This window comes from Oryctolagus cuniculus, chromosome 17 (genome assembly GCF_051225735.1).
Source record: "Oryctolagus cuniculus isolate XC-2025 breed Fujian yellow rabbit chromosome 17, ASM5122573v1, whole genome shotgun sequence".
Taxonomy (NCBI): Eukaryota; Metazoa; Chordata; class Mammalia; order Lagomorpha; family Leporidae; genus Oryctolagus; species Oryctolagus cuniculus.
In genome coordinates, this window is record NC_142883.1 from 6,690,821 (window position 1) to 6,710,665 (window position 19,845).

The window sequence follows — 19,845 nt, forward strand, 5'->3', positions numbered from 1 at the left end:
TGGCTGGTGGTGACACTCGGGGGAGTAAGTCTGGGCTCAGACGTGCGAGAGCTGTTTGTAGTGGAGATGGCGAGAAGGCAGCTGAGGTCAAGCATTAGGGACTGCGTGTCCGTGTCCCGCCTTGACCTTCAGCGTTGATGGTGTGCGGACGTGGGGCCCTCGGGAGGGGCTTAGGGTTCGATGAGGCCGCAAGGGTGGAGCCCCGGGGCTGAGTGTCTGTGGACAAGAGGAAGAGACCTGAGCTCGGTCTGTAGGAAGACGCGGCCAGGAGGGGGCCGTCCACAAGCAGGGCTGGGGAGAGCCCTCACCAGGAACTCGCTCTGCCGCCTCGTTGGTCTTGAACTTTCCCAGAACTGTGAGAAATAAATATCTGTTGTTTAAACCACTCGGCCTACGGATGCTTTTCTTCCCAGCAGCCCTGGCGGACAGAGACAGTGGGCAACCGCCTGCTTGTCTGGACCAAAGACATCCAGATGTGGGAGTCGTCGGCTGGGAGGTGGAATTCCAAGCCCAAGCCGGGAAGCAAGAGCCAGGGGCGGCTCAGGGCTGATGAGCCCCCAGTGAGAGGCGCTCTGTCTGGGTGGGTGGGTGGGCTTGGTCCTCCCCCGCCTGCCCCGTGCTCTCTGGGCCCCTCCCAGCACCCCACTCTGCAGTGAAGGTGGCTTCTCTAGGTGGGGGTGCGCTGGGCTGCCTGCCCTCACCGGGCTTTGCACACAGAGCAGTGCATTTGATTAGTGCATTGTCAATAGCCGGGGCCTGCAGGAGTTTTCCATCTGTGCCCAGTCTGTCCGCTTTGTGACCCCAGAATTATTTAGAGATAACAGACCGGAGGGCAGGCTGCGGTGATGAAAATGGAGTTCTCCTTCCAGACCTAATTGACCCAAAGGCAGATCACATGCGTGACCTTGGCCCGCAATCCATCAAAGAGAGTGCTGCGCGCAGTGGAGAGAATCAATCCACCCCAGGGGCCTGGCCAGTGGCCGTTCCCCGTTCTGTGGCAGCCAGTCTCCCTCGGCCAGGGGGGGTGTGTGGGTCAGACATCCCCCCAGGGAACACAACACCGTCCTTTGAGTTGTGGCACCACGGAGTCAAACTTTGCTGGTAATCAGTTAACCTTGACCTTCTATGGTTTTCTATTTTTTTTTATTTTTATTTGTTTATGTTCATGTTGTTTGAGAGAGACAGAAAGATAAAGACAGGGATCTTTCATCTGCTGATTTATTCCCCAAGTGCCTGCAACAGTTGTCCCTGGGCCAGGTTGAAGACAGGAGCCCAAGGACTGGGTGGCAGGGACCCAAGTACTTGAGCCCTCACCCGCTACCTCCCAGGGTGCACATGAGCAAGAATGGTAGAACTGGAGGCAGCGTTGGAATTTGGGGTGTGGGTGTCCCAAGCTGTGTGTTAAATCCCACCCCAAACCCCTGCCCCCACCTTTTTCTATTTTAGTAAGGACAGAGGACCTCGGGGCTGGGGACCTGTCCCCTTCCCGGCCGCCCCTGGGTTCTGCGACGTGGGTTTCTGGACACGCGTTTCTCTGAGACCCTCTGTGGAGTGTGGCACCGGGACTGTGCATCCAGAGTGCCCTTTCTAAAGTGCAAATCCGACCCACTCTGGAGGTGGGCTCCTCCTGTGACCCCGCAGGCTGGGCCTCCCGGCCCCGTCTGCTTCTGCAGAGGTCGCTTCCCACGTGCACCTGAACTCGATCCCGCTGCTGGGGTTGCGAGACCATCATCCCCGAAAGCGGGGCAGTGCTTTGCCCGCCTCCTCCCAGAGGCCTCCCTTTCATGCCCAGCGGAGAGCTGAGCCATCCAGCAATGCTTTCGCACTCAGCTCCCCCTGTGCCGGTTTCCCTATGGTTACTGCAACAAATGACCACAAACGTAGCGGCTCAGGACCTCATCACTGTATTGGCTCCCGGTTCTTGAGGTCAGAAGACCCAATCAGCTTCCCCTGGGCACCATCCAGGGGAAAGTCTGTTTCCTGGCTTTCTGCTTCCCTTGGCTCTCGGTCCCTGCCTCTGTCTTCAAAGCCAGCAGTGCAGCATCTTCAATTCTGTCTCCCTCCCCCACCCCCTTTTCCCTGGACCCCCGCCTCCCCTTATAAGGATGCGGTCCATCTGGACAACTGAAGATCATCCCTGCATCTCGGGGTCTTTAGCTTCATCGCTTCTGCCAAGTCCCGTTTGCCTTGCAGGTGACATCTTCACGGGTAGGACATGGACATCTCTGGGGAACAGTGATTCCGCCAGCCTCAGCAAACAGCTGTGTCTCGTTCCTTCTGTTTCCAGAATGATGTCAAAAATACTTTTTAATGAATGAATGAATGAATGAGTGAACAGGCCCCGCAGGCTGTTGGGGGTCGGTGGGGGGAGCCCATGAGGGCAGCCAGAAGGACCATGGACAGGGAGGAAGAGGCCGGGAGGCGCCCTGCACCGGCCCTGCCTGCTGCACCTGCCAGCTCACATCTGCCCACAGTCATGCCTGTGGCTTCCCCTTGGCACTGGTGACGTGGGTGGCGCCAGTGCCCGTGAACATTTCCCTCTGGGCCCCAGGAGGCCTTGGGCAGCCTCTGCACAGCCTGTGGGCTCTGGGCACAGAGAGGAGCAGGAATGTGCAGTGGCAACACGGGAGGAGAAACGCCATCAGGACACGACTTTATCTGGGGCTGATTCGCTCTCGGGCCAGAACCTTAACCCTCATGCCCCATTCACAGGAGAGAGCCAAGCCCCAGTCATGTCCTGGACCCCGGGCTCTGGGTCCTCCTCCCAGCCCCGGGGGAGGGCAGGCCAGAAGGAGCATGGCTCTGGGGTCATGCAGACTTGAACCCGTGTTCTTTGGGATGCTCATCTAAGCCTTTGGGTCATGGACGCCGTAACAGCTGTCTTCCTAGGTTGGGTTGGAATGAGGACACCGGGTATAGCGATCAGCAGTAAAGGGGATTCTAGGTCCCTGTTCTGACATCTACTGGCCGTGGAAGCTTAGGCAGTCGGTCGTTCACCTCTGGCCTTGGTTTCTCCATCTGTGAAATGGGTAGAAGACTGTAAGGTTCGCCAGGAGAGCTGGAGGAAGCCCTGGCTGACAACAAAGTGGTCCGGTCACTGTTCCCAGCCTCTGGGGGAGACCCGTGGCTTTCTCTGGATGTAGGCCCTGCAGCAGACTGACCCACACAAACTGAGCTCCTGCATAAATACGGTCCTGTGGTACCGTCCTGGCTGCTGGGGCCCCCTGGCCTGCTCCTCAAGTGGCCATTGGGAGGCCACCAGCTGCCCCCGCTGAGTGGCATATCGAGCTCAGTGGAGAGAGCAGGACACACTGGCTCATTGTCCCTGTGGCTGAGTAGCAGCAGCTGTGGGTCCTTTGACCCCTTGTTTCCTACACGGCGCCTTGCCTGTCCCTGCTGCACCTCCCCGGAGCCCCTCCAACAACATCTGGATGAGCGGGAAGCCCTTACCCCACAGCACCTGTCATCAGGGGGCCCTTTGTGGTCATAAACTTGAAGAAGGGGTGGCACCTGGGACCCTGGGACATGGAGGCAGACACTTGGGTCGGGGAGCCCCAGGCCACAGGCATCCCCGATGTCTTACCTGGGGCAAGGGCCAGGGAGGGGCTGTGTAACGTCAGACAAGTCCTTTATCTCATGGACGGATGACTCATGGGACCTGCGTCAGGCACCCCACAGGGGGGTCACTGTCCTGGGTCTCCCTCCACTGCTATGGAGCTTGGGGCTCAGAGAGGCGACCGAATGCCTGGCCTGATGCCACCGCCCACACTGTTTCTATGAACTCAGGTGTCCATGTGGGAAGTGAGGCAGGTGCAAGGGAGAAGAGGGAGGAGGGCCGGTGGCGCCAAGGCCAGGGAGGTGGGGCGCAGGGAGCCCGCCAGCCAGGCCCTGCGGCCAGAGGACTGCAAAGCTGGCCCTGCCTCTCAGAGCCCGTGCAGTTAAAAAGAGAAAGGGGCAGCGTGGTGATGATTCAGGAAGTTAAATGAGGGCCCCGTAATGATGGTGATTAAAAATTAACATGAGTGTTTGTGCAGCGATTTGGGCGTCTGCTTTGGGCCCATGAATTAATTAATAAACCACAACACCAGAACTGAGGAGCAGCTGCAGGGCACAGAGGAGCTGACTGTGAGGTTCTAGAGGGGACATCAGGGCGCTGGCCCCGGCCCCCCGGCCCCCGGCCCCCAGCCCCCGGCCCCCAGGACTTGTCAGGCCTGGAGCTCACATTGTCTTGAGACAATGGGGAGCCAGTCCACTTTGGGAGCCAGGAGCTCCTAAGAATGAGGGACGGGGCAGCCCTCTGGTCTCCCTGGGGTCCAGCCGACACCCTGCTGCTCACTGAACAAGGGGTGAGGCCTGCCGAGACGGAATTTCCAGATGGGCAGGTGTTGGTCTCCTGGGACCTCCGTGACACATTTCACAAATGTGGCAGCCGAACGCAACAGAAGTGTGTTCTCGAACACCCTGGCGGCCGGAAGTTCAGAATGGAGGTGTCAGCAGCTTGGGTCCTCCTGGAGGCTCTGGGGGTGTGTGTGGGGGGGGGGAGCTGGTCCAGGCCCCTCTTCCAGCCCCCACCCCAAGTGGCAGCCGGGGATCCTGGGCGTTCCCTTGTAGTTGTTAGAATCCCAATCCCTGTGTCTCTTCTGGGTCTGTGGGTCTGAGAGCCCCCTCTCCTTCTTCTTAACGACACCGATTATTGGGTCTAGGACTCACCTGATTCCAGGAGGATCTCATGGCTGGAGCCTTAACCGAGTGACACCTGCGAAGACCCCATCTCCAGACAAGGTCACATGCACAGGCAGCAGGCGTCAGGACTTTGAGAGAGAGTTCAATATGCTGCAAAACGTTCTTTAAATTGGCAAGCACCATGAACCAAGCTACCACCACTTTTTCAATTGAAATTTTTTCTTTTTTATTTGAAAAGCAGAGCTCTTCTATCTGCAGGTTCCCTCTCCAAATGCCCACAACATCTGGGGCTGGGCCAGGCTGAACTCAGAAGTCAAGAGCTCCAGCTGGGTCTCCCATGTGACTCAAGGACTTGAGCCATCTGCTGCCTGCCCTGGTGTGCGTTGGCAGGGAGCTGGATCAGAAGCAGAGCAGCTGAGACCTGAACCAACACTGCCATATTGGGATATGGGCATCCCAAGTGACAGCTTAACCCAGTGCACCAAACACCTACCCTGGGGCCATCATTCTTGTGTCAAACTGACAAGGAGTGACTGGTAGAGGGACAGCCACCATGCACCTGCTGGCTGGGCATAGACAGTGGATGGGCAGCCCAGGGAGGGCAGGGCCTTGACAGGAAGAGGAGAGAAGCTGGGTGTCTCATTCGTGAGCCTCCACCTCTTCCTTCTTTTTAAAAAGATCTATTTATTTATTTGAAAGGTAGAGTGACAGGGAAGGAGAGACAGAGAAATCTTCCATCACTGCTCACTTTGCAAATGGCCACAACAGCTAGGCCTGGGGCCAGGCCAAAGCTGGGATCCAGGAGCCCGGAACTCCACCAGGGTCTCCCACATGGGTGGCAGGGCCCTAAGTCTGCATCATCTTCCTTTGCTGTTTCCAGGCACATTAGCAGGGAGCTGGATTGGAGGTGGAACAGCTGGGATTCGAACCGGTGCTCACATGGGATGCCTGGGCTGCAGGCCGAGACTTAACCTGCTGTGCCACAGCGCCGGCCCATGGCCTTCCTTCCTGACCCCTGACTGCCGCTCAGGCCACCAGAGCACTGGAAAGCCCCTAGGGTAATACCCCTGAGCTGCAGCTGTGTTGTAAAGCATCCCCTAACCCAGGCCTCAGGGGTGCTCTGCTGCCTTTCTGGTGCCCCCCCCACTCCGACCCCAGGCTTGTCCAGAGAGGACCCCAGGCCGGGCTCCCACTTGTTCTCCATCCTTGTTGCTTACCATCTTTCTCTGACCTGCTCTGCGAACCCAAACCCCTGCCCATCAGCCCGGGCTGGACGCTGCCCGTCGCCTGACCTTCTGGAATGTTCTCCCCGATCATCCTCAGATTCCTCTGAGCACGCTCCCTCCCCGCCACCCCGCCCTGCCCCCAGCTCCTCCCTCCCCCACTGTACTTCTGTGTTACCTGCTTGTGTCCTGCACTTGGAGGGGCTGTTCCTGGTGGTGGGGGCAGGATGAGGCTGGAAGGAGACCAACACGAGACCTGGATCTGAACGCCAGCCTTGCTGCTGTTGGCATCTCAAGGCCTTGCTTTCCTGATCCCTCCTGGCTGCCCCGTGAGCTTGCTGCCCGCCTTCGACGAGCCTGGCCGACAGCTGACCGTGTCCTTGACCGCCAATGCACAGGAGAATGCTGGACTTCCACCCAGGAACCCCTCCTCCACACCCCCCAACAAACAGCCCTGCAGCTCAGCCCCTCTGGCTCCCCCAGCGTAGTCAGAGGGAGGCCCAAGCTTCTGGAAACTTCTGGGCTCCTCCCCCTCCCCTGCCAGTCCCGCCTCGGCTCCAGGTGTCTATCTCTAGCTATTTTCTTTTCTGATCTGGAGTTCAAAGGAACAACAAACCTCAGCGCACAGTCACAGCAAACAAAAGCCAGCCGTGGCCTGCAGGGCACTGCCCACGTCTCCTTGCTCCATCCCAGTGCAGGAGGGCATTGGGTTCTGGTTCTCTGGGCGTCGAAGGCCGATGTGACTCTGCGAGCAGCCGTTCCACTTAGAGGCCGGGCCAGTTTGGGGCCAGGGCAGGGAGGGGGCGGGGAAGCCGGGTCTCCTTAAAGCCCTCAAATGCTCTTTTGAGAGCATTTTCAGAAGTCTGGGGCCCCTGCGGGGCAGGGATGGTGCAGTGACCATAAAACAACATTTGCATAGAGAGTTTTCGCAAAGCACTATCTCAGGGGTGGGGAGGCCCGGGGAGGCCACCCAGCCCTGGGCAGCTCAACTGCCAGCCAGCCGGGGTGGAGATTGTGTTCCTGGTAAACAAAGCACCATTCATCCAACTATTTCCGACTCCAGCAGCCTTTGGTTCTCCCCCCTCTCCTGTGAAGAGCTCACTCGGGGCTGTCACTTGGGCCAGAATCCGGGTCCCAGAGGGGAGGCTTGGCTTGGACCTGATGGGGGGGCGGTAGTGGTGGGGGGAGCTCCCTCTGCACCCCCGCCACTGGCCCCTGAGCTGTGCTGGAATCCGCGCAGCCTTGCTGGTGTTGGTTTGTGCAACCCTGGGTTTGCCTGTGGCTGCGTCTCAGGCGTGCAGGCTGAGCAGGGTTTGGGAATGTCTGCCCACGTGCCCTGTGCGTGTTTGCAGAGCGTTAATCCCACCCCCGCCCCGTGTTGCCTCTGTACACAGTGTGGGGGTGTGGGGCCCTGGGGTGCCTGCACCTGCATGGGTGGGAGGGGTGAGGCAGTGGGCCCCACTGCTGTCCCCCCCCCACCAGCTTGCATAGCAGAGTGGCAGCTGGCATCCTGGGGGAGGCGGGGAAGGGGAAGCAGTAGGCCCTGGCCCCTTAAGAGCCTCTGATGAGCCTTATAGGGTCCACCTGCAGGGCGCCAGCGGCTAAGCGGCTAAGATGCAAGAGGTCATTGCCGGCCTGGAGCGCTTCACCTTCACCTTCGAGCACGATGTGGAGATGCAGAGGGGCACGGGGCTCCTGCCCTTCCAGGGCATGGACAGTGAGTGAGGAGCCCCCTCCCCAACCCTGGACAGTGAATGAGCAGGCCCCCTCCCCGCCCCGGGCAGGGGCAGTGAGAGAGGCGTCCCCCTCACCCCCAGCAGCCTTCTCTGCCCTGCTCCCTGGGAGCCGGGGTGGCCTTTCTCGCTGGATCTCTCTCTTCTGTGGCTTCTGGTTCCATTTGCCCCGCAGAGAGACGCAGAGACGGGGAGGAAGGCCGCGAGCTCGCCCCCCCCCCCCCCAGCATCAGAGTTGAGGGTTTCGGTATTGAGGTTCAAGGCTAGCTCTGGAGGCCAGCCCCCAAAGGGCCCAGACCTGGGGACCCACGGGCCTGAACTTGAGGGATGATTAGAGGGGCTATCGGGTGGGGTGGGTGTGAAGGCCCCCAGACAGCCTCGACACTGGGGAAGCTGCCTTCCTCCTCCCTCCTTCCCCTTCCAGAGTCAAGTTCAGCTGTGTGCAACTTCTTCCCTAAGGGCCCGTGCGCCAAAGGTGAGTGAGCGGCCGGCCGGGCTGGGCCGGGCTGGGCCGGGCCGGACTGGGCTGGGGCAGAGTTTCAGTCTTGCAGGTTGCTAAGGTGCCCGAGCCGCCGGCTGCTCCCCTCTGATCTCTCTGTCTCAGCAGCATTTGTATTCGGGTAGCCAGGCCGGGGTTCGGTGTTCCCAGAAGGTGGCCACCCCTTCTTTATTCTCTGATTTGCTTCCCTACATCAACAGGAAACCGGCCAGTTGTCCAGGGCCCCATCGCTCCTTAAGCCCTCTGGTGGCTCTGGCCGAGGTCTCTGAAATGTCTCCCGTGCTCCTCCAGCCCTGGCCGTGGCTCAAACCACACCCTCTCCCCAGGCACAGCCCTTCTGCGGAGGCCTGGCTTCCACACAGGGACTCTCAGCTTTCCTTCTTCCCAGAGAAAGACACAGTTGCAAAACCAAACGAAAGCTTGCCTCCCATTTTAGGGGACCCCCTGCCTGCCTGGAACCCGCCTATAGATCCAGGTTAAGAAATCCGCCCGTGCGGATGAGTTTAGGACCTGCGATGCGATCCAAAGGCCTTGTCCTTGCAAACTGGGAGGACTCGGAGCCTTGTTTATCTTTGGATCACCCTGGACAAGGGGGTGAGAAGGGCCGTGAGGTCTCTGATCACCCAGGGCTTGGGGCAGCCAGCGCCCTGCAGGTGTGGCCACGGCCTGAGTGACAACCCCTCAGCTCGGCCCATCAGCAGCTACGACGCCGTCCGTCTTCCTGTAGGCCAGAACCGAGATGTGGCTGCAAGGGGGCATAGAGAATGCCTGTGCTGCTCCCCGGCTGCATCGGAGAGTTGGCTGTGCACGAGGCCGGGCCTGGTTAGAAACTTGGTGGGTGCAGGCTTCTTCCAGCCGCTGGCGATAGCGACCTGATACGAAAATTGGAAGACCCTCTGTGACTCCTCACAGAGATGGCTCTTATGTCAGCCTGGTCAGCCTTAGAAGCCAGGAAACCTAGCGTTTTTTAAATTTTATTTTTAGACTGACTTATTTATTTGAAAGGTAGAGTTAGAGAGAGGGAGGGACGGAGAGAGAAAGATTTTTCATCTGCTGATTCACTCCCCCAAATGGCCACAATGACAGGCCGAAGCCTGGAATTCCATCCCAGGTCAGGTGCACAGGCCCAAGTACTCGGGCCATCTGCTGCTGCTTTCCCAGGTGCGTTTGCAGGGAGCTGGAGGGGAAGCGGAGCAGCCGGGACTCGAACCAGCTCTAAGCCTGGCTGCCGGCGCCGCAGGAGGTGGCTTTGCCCATTGCACCACAACGTTGGCCCTGACATTTGTGGATTCAGCGGGCCCCTCACGAGCGCCTACTGTGCGCCAGGGGCGGGGCTGGGTGAGGGGACACAGGTGTTCCGGTGTCTGCAGAGACGCTCTGCCCCTTCCGGCACGAGCACGGGGAGAAGACGGTGGTGTGCAAACACTGGTTGCGGGGCCTGTGCAAGAAGGGCGACCACTGCCGGTTCCTGCACCGCTACGACGCCACCAGGATGCCCGAGTGCTACTTCTACTCCACGTTCGGTAACGCCCGGCCAGGCTCGGTGCTCACCTGGGGCGGGGGGCGGCGGCAGTGGTGTCGGTGAGACGGGAAGGCGGAGAGGGGCTGGGGGGACTAACCAGGCTGTCCTGATCTCAGCTGCCTGCCTCTTCAAACCCCCCAAAAAAGCAGAGCTGTGCCCAGGTTCACCCCAGTTAGCTCCCCAAAGGGAAGGGGGTTTTGCTTCCGTCCCCGGGCTGGTCAGGAACCAGCCATCCCCGGTCGCGGGAGGGTGGGGGTCCTGGCCAGGGCTGCCCACGTGTCAGGCATTCGAGAGCCCCTCTCGTGATGCCGGCCCCGCCAAGGGAGCACCTGCATCACTGGGTGCTCTTTCAGCTGCCTTGCTATTTTTAACTCGTATTTTAGAGGAAAACTTTGCACGGCTTCTGTACATGGAAAACTCCCATCACTTGTCGGAAATAAAAGGTAACGAGAAACCTAAACCCCCGAGGCTCGGAAGTCGGCCCCTAGGCTCGTGTGCTCTGGCTGCACCTCCCTTCTGCCTTCCCAGGGGAGGCTGCGGCCACCTGCTGCCTCACTGGAGATCTGAGGCAGAGTGTGCCCAGCAGGTCTGTGCAGCTTGGTGCTTCTCAGAGCTGGAAGGAGCCTGGAGAGTGACCTAGTCCAGAGGTTTCCAAATGGTTCCAAAAAGACTGACCTGCAGAGAGAACTGGGGCCAGGTGCAGGGTCACCCCTGACCTAGGCTGGTGCCAGCTCCCCCCAGGCAGCTGTTCCTCATTGGTACCTATGGGGAGGTCCTGGGGACAGAGCTCTGCCCCCCCCCCTCCCGCCTGCACTGTGTCTCCTGCCTGCTGGGAGGTTAGGGTCCTGACAGTTCCAGGGGGTACCCACGTGTCCATCTGAAAGGGACAAAACTGATCTGGGGCCTGCCCCCTGCCCTCATCATGCCTGAATCTGTCACTTAAAAGGCCGCGTGCTTATTTATTCCTTCAATAACCCTTGGTTGCTTTCCACCTGGGGCTCAGCTGTATTGGGCTTGGATGCAGGAATTGGCCCAGGTCCCTTTCTGTCCTCAGATAATTCTGATTATGAGGGACAGACATGTTAACCACGATTAGAACCACGATTAGGCTGTGTGACCTATGGTTTTTTTTTTTTGTTTAAGATTTATTTATTTATTTGAGAGATCTTCCATCCACTGGCTCACTCCCCAAATGGCTGCCACAGCCAGAGCTGAGCTGATCCGAAGCCAGGAGCTTCATCCGGGTCTCCCACAAGGTGCAGGGGCCCATGCGCTTGGGCCATCTTGCACGCCCTTCCCAGGCCACAGCAGAGAGCTGGGTTAAAAGTGGAGCAGCTGGGATGCTGGCACTGCAGGAGGCGGCTTCACCTGCTGCACCCCAGTGCCTGCCCCAAGAGTCTATTTCTACTATATCAAAGTCACTCTCCTCCCCATTGGATTTAGCTTCTCCTTTTAGAACGTGTTGTGGGGGAGGTGTGGGAGGGGCACAGGGCAGTCCACAGGGGCCAGGACGGCCTCCCTCTGCTCCAGTGAGCTAAAGGTGTGTGGGTGGCTCCTAAAGGCTGGAGACTGAGGTGCTGCTGCCACCTGCTGGCCAGGAGAGGCGCACAGCGCGGTGAGTGTCCGGACTGGGGTGGGAAGGCAAGAGGGTTACAGAGAGCGCTTCCCCATCACCAGGGCACATCCAAACGTGCCTGGAAAATGCAAGGAAAGGTAAGTTTATTTTGGAGCAAAAAAATATTGTGAAATCCATTTTTTTGACAGGCAGAGTGGACAGTGAGAGACAGAGAGAAAGGTCTTCCTTTTGCCGTTGGTTCACCCTCCAATGGCCGCCGCGGCCGGCGCACCGCGCTGATCCGATGGCAGGAGCCAGGAGCCAGGTGCTTTTCCTGGTCTCCCATGGGGTGCAGGGCCAAGCACTTGGGCCATCCTCCACTGCACTCCCGGGCCATAGCAGAGAGCTGGCCTGGAAGAGGGGCAACCGGGACAGAATCCGGCGCCCTGACCAGGACTAGAACCTGGTGTGCTGGCACCCCGCGGCGCTGGCTCCAAGGTGTGTGTTTTTTTTTTGTTTTTTTGTTTTTTTTTTTATGATATACGTTTCTGTGAACATTTTGAAGATCCCTTGTATTTCTGCCTAGCAAATGTTGACCATCCCTAGTCGGAGAGGTCCTTCCAGTCCTTAGAAGGCTTGGGCCCCGAGTCTCAGCCCTACTGAGTGCTGTGCCGTGGTGGTGGGCACAGAAGCTCCTCCCCGGCGCGAGGAAGCCCAGGGAAGTGCACGTGGGTCTCCCCGTCCAAGCACTGGCTTCCTCACTTGGGAGATGACAGGGATGGGAGTGAATGGGGCTCAACACGCCTTGGAAGCAGGGCCCTCCTCTGCAGGGGCAGCCAGGCTTGGCAGGAGCCCGAGGCGTCACGGCGAGCATTTCAGGCCGACGCAACGCAGTTCTGAAGTTCCCTTGGGCTCTGAGGAGCCCTGAGCTGTAGACTGCCAAGGAGGCTGACAGAGAAAGCAGGCAGAGACTGTCCACTTGGCGCAGAGGCGCGTGGGCACTCTTGGAGGCTCTGCCGGCGCCTCCTGGGCACCCCTTAGTACACAAGTGAAGCGCGAGGCCAGTCTCTTCCACGGACAGATGCTAGCCTAGGCTTGGCGGGACCACGGGTATTCCTCCGGTCAGCATCTGTTCACCTCCATGCCAATTTGTTTAAAGAGTTATTTGAAAGGCAAATTCAGAGAGAGAGAGAGAGTGCGCGCGCGCTTCTATCCACTGGTTCACTCCCCCAAATGCCTGCAGCATGGGTGGGGCTGGGCCAGGCTGCAGCCAGGAGCTCCCTCAGTCTCCCGCGTGGGTGGCAGGGGCCCGAGGACTTGGGGACCACCCTCCTTTGCTTTTCCCAGGCGCGTTAGCAGGGGGGCTGGATCAGAAGTGGAGCAGCCAGCTGGCGTCACAGGTGCCAACTTTACCTGCTGCTCCATGGTGCCAGCCTCCTCCTACCCCCGCCCCACGCCAATTTGAAGCAGTTCCCTGCCTCTGCATTGCCCCCTCCGAAACGACTCCCTGGGGCTCTGAAAGCCGCCTGGGTTTCCCAGTAGAGAGGAAGAGACGGGTCCGGCCACGGAGCATGGCAGCCTCTGTGTTCAAAGCCTCCGCCCTCTGGGGTCTCCAGCTGTTGTTCTCTTGTTCCCTTCCTCCCTGGCAGCCTCTGAGCGCCTTCAGTGTCCCTGCTTCCCTCTTTACGTCTGGCCCTGCCCTGACTCTTCCATGAGTGCACCCTCATCCCCGTGCCCCGCTGCGCAAATGCGACTGGGATTCTAGGAAGGATTAGCAATACCTTGCTGTTAAAAAAAACAGCAACAACAAAAACCCAAAGGCCAGTGGCTTATGCCTCCGCAAGGGGCAGGATCAGTCCAGTTTGGGAGGTGAAAGCGACCCTAAAGAGAAGCCCCTTGCAGGCAAAGCATGCTGGTCTTTCCAGGTGACTGCAACAACAAGGAGTGTTCCTTCCTCCACGTGAAGTCGGCTGTCAAGCCCCGGGACTGTCCTTGGTACGACCAAGGTTTCTGCAAGAATGGTGAGGACTGGACGGACCCGAGGCCCTGGTGGCCGTGGGTGGTCAGGATGGTGGCTCTCTGTAGGGGTGGGGCCGTGGAGGGACCCACAGGTGCACAGTGACTCCCGGGGCAGGCTTACTTAGGTTCAGGTATTGCCTTCGACCCTGACAGGCTGCCTGACCTTGAACAAGTTACTTGACCCCAGGAAGGTCACGCCACGGGGGTGGCCTGAAGGAGACACCAGTTCACCTGCACTCTCTTGCCCAGCTGGGGATGGGGTCTGGAGTCACTGAGGCCAGTCCCGCCTTCCCATCGCTGTAGCCAAACCAGGAGGGAGGCTCCTGGCCAGGGTCCCCCGTGCCTGGAGCTCTGTGTCTCCTTTCTACTGAACCCACAGCTGCTCTGTTCCTACTGAGCTCTCGGCACTGCTGGCTTAGGGAGGAGTTCTGGGGGGATGGAGGGGGGTCAGCGAGACTGTAGCGTCCTTAGCTGGATCTTTTAGAGCTAAATAAATAAAGACCGCAGATATGGTCCATGCCCATGCGAGTCCTTGAGACACGGAGCACGTTTGTGGCACCCCCTCTGCTTCCTACTTTAGGACCTGCCAGCAGAGGTGCCCCAGACACCTTCCCAGGGGCCCCTGCCCCCACCTTGGTCTCATGGCTCGAAGTGGGTGCTTCAGGGCAGTGTGGGAGGGACGAGATTACACGTTCCCATTACGTGCGGAGCCTGGGACCACCTTGCTCTTCCCAGGGAGCTTCCCCCTTTGCTCAAGTCCACCTTTTTCTTATTTTTAATTTTAATTTTTTAAAAATATTCTATTTATTTGAGAGGTAGAGTTGCAGAGAGAAACAGAGAGAGAGGTCTTCCTTCCATTGGTTCACTCCCCAGATGGCCACAATGACCAGATCCAAAGCCAGGAGCCAGGAGTTTCCTCCCAATCTCCCACGCGGGTGCAGGGGTCCAAGCACTTGGGCCATCTTCCACTGCTTTCCCAGGCCACAGCAGAGAGCTGGATTGGAAGAGGAGCAGTCGGGACTCGAACCAGCACCCAAATGGGATGCCGGCACTGCAGGTGGCAGCTTCATCTGCCACACCACAGTGCCGGGTCCAAGATTTATTTTTTATTTATTTGAAAGAGAGAGGCACACACACACACACACACACACACACACAGAGGGAGGGAGGGAGGGAGGGAGGGACTGACCTTGGATCTGCTGGTTCACTCCCAAATGGCAGCAATGGCCAGAGCTGAGCTGATCTGAAGCCAGGAGCTTCTCCCAGGTCTCCCACGTGGGTGCAGGGGCCCAAGCACTAGGGCCATCTTCCACTGCTTTCCCAGGCGCATCAGCAGGGAGCAGGATGAGGAAGTGGAGCAGCTGGGACTTGAACCGGTGTCCATATGGGAAGCCAGCATCACAGACAGTGGCTCCACCTGCCATGCCACAATGCCAGCCCCTCAGGTCCACCTTTCTGATCACTTTCTGGTTCCCTCAGGCCCCCTATGTAAGTACCGCCACACCCGCAGAACCATGTGTCTCCGCTACCTCGCTGGCTTCTGCCCCGAGGGACCCACATGCCAGTTTGCCCAGTAAGTATGATCTCTCACGTGCAGCTCCCGCCAGAGGGTGGGCCTGGCCTTCCAGGTCTAGGTCCTTGCGTGGAGCAGACGCGTGGCCAGCATCCGCCCACACCCACCCTCGGCCCTGTCCGAGCCCTGGATGTGGTGCTGCCGCTGGCCATCTGAACTCTGACTCGCCCCGTTAATGTGTGCTCACGCTAGGGCGGGCACAGATGAACACCCTCACCCCCTGTTCCAGAGACAAGGGTAGAAACACATCACAGCAGCTTCCTCCAGGCCCCTGCGGGCAGCTCTGGCTCCCTCCCCACGGGGGTTCTGAAATATGAAATCCGCAGCAGGCTGGCGCAGAGCATGTTAATGAGCAGAAGAGAGGGCGAGAGCCTGGCTGTAATTGTCTGTCTCTCTCTCTCTCTCCTTAGTCCCAAGATCAATCTTGCATTCAACCCGAGTTGCAGGCAGGTGAGTGCCCGTGTGCCTCGCTCGCCTCCTTCCACACTGCTCCCAGCACCCTCGCCCACCTCCCAGCACCCTCGCCCACCTCCCAGCCTCCGCTCCACGCGCCATGATGTGCATTTTGCGGGGGGGGGGGGGCTCCTCCCTTTTTCAGCCCCCAAGCTTTCCTTTCCCTTAGCTAGGTAACAGGTGTGGTTATTGTTACAGGGAACGGGGCCCAGCTCAGGACTTGGGGTCCGACGTTGATCTCCCGAATCGGGGCCACCCGGGTTCCGACACGCGCCCAGACCCTGCCGATGCCAAGTGTTGACGAGGGCCCGCGTGGAGGCTTTGCGAACTGCGCCCTGCAGGCCGGACCTGTCCGCCGTCTGCATCTGCGCAGCAGGGGAGCTGAGCGTGGTTTTATAAAGCTTGGAGAAAAAAATAATAAAGTTTTGTGACATGTGGAATTGATTAGTTCCAGTGCTTTGTGGAGTTTGATTGGAATGGGGCCACGCACATCATTTCCCTCTTGTCCACGCGGCAGTGATGGAGGTGGGGCCTAGTGGGAGGTGCTTGGCTTGGGGGCAGAGCCCTCCTGCGTGGATTAATGCTGACTCATCAGTGTGAACCCTCGCTCTCCCAGGCTTCCAGCCTCAGGAACTGTGAGCCAATGACCCCTCTTCTCTATAAACTACCTGGTCTCAGGTGTACTGTTTGGGTGACAGAGGGACCACCCTGGGGACATTTACGCATTGTTTGTGGCGGTTCTTGGGCATAAGATAGCAGAGCTGAATGAGTGCAATGCCCTTGCTGACCCCGGACTGTTGGGCTGCCATGTAAGTGTGAGAGGCCAGGCAGGAGCACAGAGAATAAACTCTTCAGGGAAGCCCAGCCCCAGAAGCTGGGAGGGCAGCGGGACAGACACCATCTGCAATGACTCGGGGACTTCTTTGATGTCAAGGATTGCCTTTGGCAATTCAAACTGTGAATACAGGCCTTTGGAAAGCTGTTGCAGCCAGCCCCAACGCGTGGCCAGCCCCCAGCCTCAGTGTCGTTGCCACTACAGTCTCTGCCCTTGGTGTCTCTTCATGATGTTGCTTTATCTGCAGCTGATGAGCCGCCCCAGGATGCAGCACCTCCTGCTGCCGCAGCTCCCCACACCCCCCTCCTGGCAAAGTGCCTGCTTCCCCACCACCAGGTAAGGCCCAGACGCTGTTTTGCTCAGGGTGGGATGTGGTGCCTTTTCTACTCCCGGTGAGAACGAGATTCTAGGAGTGAGAATTCAGGAGGGAGGGAGAGGGGGTAACATCCTGTTAAGCAAATGTTCCAGTGTGGAAAGTCGCAACAACCTGATCCTGTTTGCATCTCCGTAGGACTGATTCTTTAAAAGGCTGATAAGTGAAACATCTTTGGTTTCCTGTTTGGCTGCCTGTTAAAATTCTCTGTGTATAAGCAAATCCTTAAGGTGGGCAGGTTTTGGCAAAGGAGAGAAGGTAGCACCTTGTTTTTTTTTTTCTTTTCTTTTCTTTTTTTTGGTTCTTTTCTGATTTATCAGGAAGAAAAAATATCCATGTCTTTATCACATCTTCAGGAGACCGCTTCTGCCTTGTCGGGAGGTTTGATTTCTGTATTCTGCAGCAGATTAGTTAGACCAGCACGACGCGAAAGAGAGGCGGGTCCTTTGAGTTTCCGGTTCATTGGATTTTACGGGTCTTCAAAAGGCCAGAGCCTTGCTCTCCGGGATCGCGAGCCTAAGCTTGAGCTGTTATATCTTAATGTTAGCCGTCGCAAAGCACACCGGACACCGGAGTAAGGGAAAGGGTTTATTGGGGAACACCCTACAGACCGGAGTGAAGGGGCGGCAAAGGAAAAAAGGGAGGGAGACTGCAAGAGAGAAACAGAGAGGAGAGGAGCTAGCAAGCAGAGAAGAGAGCAGAGAAGAGGAGAGAGGAGAGCAGAGCCAAGAGACCAGAGGAGGAGGCTGGAGAGAGGAACCGAGAGAGAGCAGGAGAGAAGGGCAAGAGAGCACGTGTGCAGGAACAGGCCCTTTTAAAACTTTGCCTGAGGGCGGGCAGGGAAGCCGGAGCAGGAATCCCATTAGGATGGGGGTGGAGCCTGGCTCAGGTAGCTGGGCCATGCGGCCACCTGGCTACAACTGCGCCAGTTTCCTAACATGAACCCCGGTCTCTTCCAGGCCTCAGGCACCCAATGGATTATCTCCTCAGGTTCCCTAGACCATCGAGGGTTTGTCTTGAGATTTGAACTTAGGAACATGCACTCACTCCTGTCAGTGCCGCAAGGCAGGCTCCTGTCCCATCAGATTCCGCTGGCAGGAGTTGAGAGCCCTGGTCTGGGGAACTGCATACTTCTTCCTCCTCTTCCTCATTTGTTTGAAAGAGTGACAGAGAGAGAGAGAGATCTTCCATCTGCCAATTCACTCCCCAGATGGCTGCAAAGGCCAGGCTGGTCAGCTGAAGCCAGGCACTCCGTCCGGGTCTCCCCTGTGAATGGCAGGCGCCCAGGCACTTGGGTTTTCTTTCTCTGCCTGCCCAGGTTCACTAGCAGGGAGCTGGATCGGACGAGGAGCAGCTGGGACTTGAACTGGCGCTCTGATACGGGACGTAGGTGTTGCAAATAGCAGCTTAACCCCGCCCCCACACCGTAACACGAGCCCCATGGAAGGTCCTCCTTGGCCCCATCTGTCTAGGGGCTGTTCTGTTTTCAGGACTCCCCAGTGAGCCCACCAGCAGCCTAAACAGGGGACCCGGTGCAGGAGCAGCTGGTGTGTGTACAGTCACTCCCCTTTATCCTGTAAGGCAAAGAGTGACGGACAGGATAGGAAGCCTGTGACTGTGGCAGGAGCGAGTGGTCCATGAGCTGGAGGAGTAGAATGTGGGTAAACTCAAAAGCTGGAGGGCATGGGACATCCACGGTCCCTGTGCTCAGCTCCTGTGCTCCCCAGGCAGGTCTGGGTGCCCGCGGGCCCCCCCTCCCGCGCGTGGCTCGGGGTGCCCGCGGGCCCCCCCCTCCCGCGCGTGGCTCGGGGTGCCCGCGGGCCCCCCCCTCCCGCGCGTGGCTCGGGGTGCCCGCGGGCCCCCCCCTCCCGCGCGTGGCTCGGGGTGCCCGCGGGCCCCCCCTCCCGCGCGTGGCTCGGGGTGCCCGCGGGCCCCCCCCCTCCCGCGCGTGGCTCGGGGTGCCCGCGGGCCCCCCCCCTCCCGCGCGTGGCTCGGGGTGCCCGCGGGCCCCCCCCCTCCCGCGCGTGGCTCGGGGTGCCTGTGGCTCCTCTTGTGCCTGTGGCCTCCACTGCTGGAAACTGGCAATGTGTGACACGGTTTTCTCTGGCAGGACAGCTGCTTCCCCAGACGGCTGTTAGACTTAGGAATACATTCCTCCCTCAGGTAGCGGATCATGCGGCAGTGGATGGCACAACAAAGACTTGGCCGGGAGAGAGCAGGTGGTGACACGGGGCATTTAACATGAAGCCACACATGCCACTACAGAAATCAAACATGGACGCAATTCAATTCCCTGGAAAGGAGGGTGGCCAAGCAGAACTTTTTGGAAGAACAGAAAAGAGCGACAAAGCCCCTGCCTTTGGTGGGTGAGGGCGGCAGCCTGCCCGCTGGAGCTGCAGGGTCAAGGGTCAAGAAGAATGCCTGCCCAGGAGCCCCAGTTCTAGGCCGCCCTGGGCTACATGGGCCAATTCCGTAACCTCCTCAGGCTGTTCCCTTGTTCTGCAAGATGAGCAGGACACAAGCAGTGTCACGGCCGTTGGAGGGATGAGATGGGAAAATGCAGGCCCACGCAGGGCACGTGCTTAAGGAGCAACGAGGAGCCCAGCTGGCATGGCGAGTTGCTTCTGCATGGAGGGTCACCTGGGGGCAGCCCCAGGACACATGGGCCTCCACGCCCCGCCCCGTGACCCTGGACAAGCCACTCCCTCCCATCATTCCCCCTCCTGAAAATCTGACTAGGGAGCCTATCGCGGACACAAGGAGGGTTGAGTGGAGGGGTTGATCCTGAGAGCAGGGAAGCACGTTGGGGGAGGACCACTTTTGGGGGCTGTGTCTGGAGACTCCTCCCCTGCTGAGCCAGCGCCAAGCTCTGCCCGCCCTCTCCCCTCCAACCCTGAACAACCAGGAAGCAGGAGCGTTCCTGTGGGAAAATGCAATTTGCAAGGCCAGCGGAAATAGTGCCCACGTCGGTTGTATTTAAAAAAAAAAAATCCATGGTAGAAAAAAAATGCATATTGGTCCTTAAAGAGGATCTCGGCTCTGAGTCGCATTTAAAGGGTGCGTCCCCTCTTCCTGGAGAGCTGCCTACTGCAGGGCTTTCTGTTGAAGGCTGAAGACGACCCTTTAACAGTCCTGAGGTGGGCTCCGGCCTTTCCCGGCCCTGGCCGAGCGGGGCAGCCGATCAGCTGGCAAGGCCCCTGCTGAGGTTCTGCGGGTGGAGGTGGCTGGGCGTGGGTGGACCCCAGATGCCCGTGGTTGTGCGGTTTGGTTAGGGGCAAGCCGGGTTTGGAGGCATCATGCTCAGACACATGTTCTGTTGCAGAACCTTCTAGAAAGGTGTGGAGGCCTGAGTGTCCCCTGGCCCCAAGGCAGCCCAC

The 19,845-nt window shown here is 58.8% G+C and overlaps 1 protein-coding gene and 1 long non-coding RNA gene across 9 annotated transcripts; one reads left to right on the top strand and one right to left on the bottom strand.

Annotated features, from left to right (window-relative positions):
- Positions 1–640: 640 nt before the first annotated feature.
- LOC149121089 (uncharacterized) lies at positions 641–7,194 on the bottom strand. 2 transcript variants are annotated; one of them, XR_016223936.1, is made up of 4 exons: positions 6,523–7,194; positions 6,085–6,285; positions 4,711–4,811; positions 2,079–3,018 (listed from the first exon to the last, which is right to left on the bottom strand). It is a non-coding gene; the product is annotated as an uncharacterized LOC149121089 (long non-coding RNA). The 2 variants fall into 2 exon arrangements; XR_016223935.1 differs by lacking the exon at positions 6,523–7,194 and having other exon boundaries at positions 641–3,018; positions 6,085–6,496.
- A 122-nt stretch (positions 7,195–7,316) lies between these two features.
- Positions 7,317–15,700, top strand: CPSF4L (cleavage and polyadenylation specific factor 4 like). 7 transcript variants are annotated; one of them, XM_089317632.1, is made up of 8 exons: positions 7,445–7,623; positions 8,064–8,114; positions 9,509–9,661; positions 10,044–10,103; positions 13,141–13,236; positions 14,714–14,807; positions 15,218–15,257; positions 15,459–15,700. In XM_089317632.1, exons 1-8 carry the CDS (start codon positions 7,521–7,523, stop codon positions 15,495–15,497), a joined length of 636 nt encoding a protein of 211 aa, XP_089173758.1. In that variant the 5' UTR covers positions 7,445–7,520; the 3' UTR covers positions 15,498–15,700. The 7 variants fall into 7 exon arrangements, with proteins under 7 accessions (XP_008269993.2, XP_089173764.1, XP_089173758.1 ...); XM_008271771.5 differs by lacking the exon at positions 10,044–10,103 and having other exon boundaries at positions 7,317–7,623; XM_089317637.1 differs by lacking the exons at positions 9,509–9,661; positions 10,044–10,103.
- Positions 15,701–19,845: the final 4,145 nt, after the last annotated feature.

Coding starts and splice junctions, on each gene's coding strand:
- CPSF4L (XM_089317632.1), top strand. CDS start 7,521: ATGCAAGAGGTCATTGCCGGCCTGGAGCGCTTCACCTTCACCTTCGAG. Junction 8,115..9,508: donor TAAGGGCCCGTGCGCCAAAG/GTGAGTGAGCGG, acceptor CGGTGTCTGCAG/AGACGCTCTGCCCCTTCCGG. Junction 9,662..10,043: donor CTACTTCTACTCCACGTTCG/GTAACGCCCGGC, acceptor CTCGTATTTTAG/AGGAAAACTTTGCACGGCTT.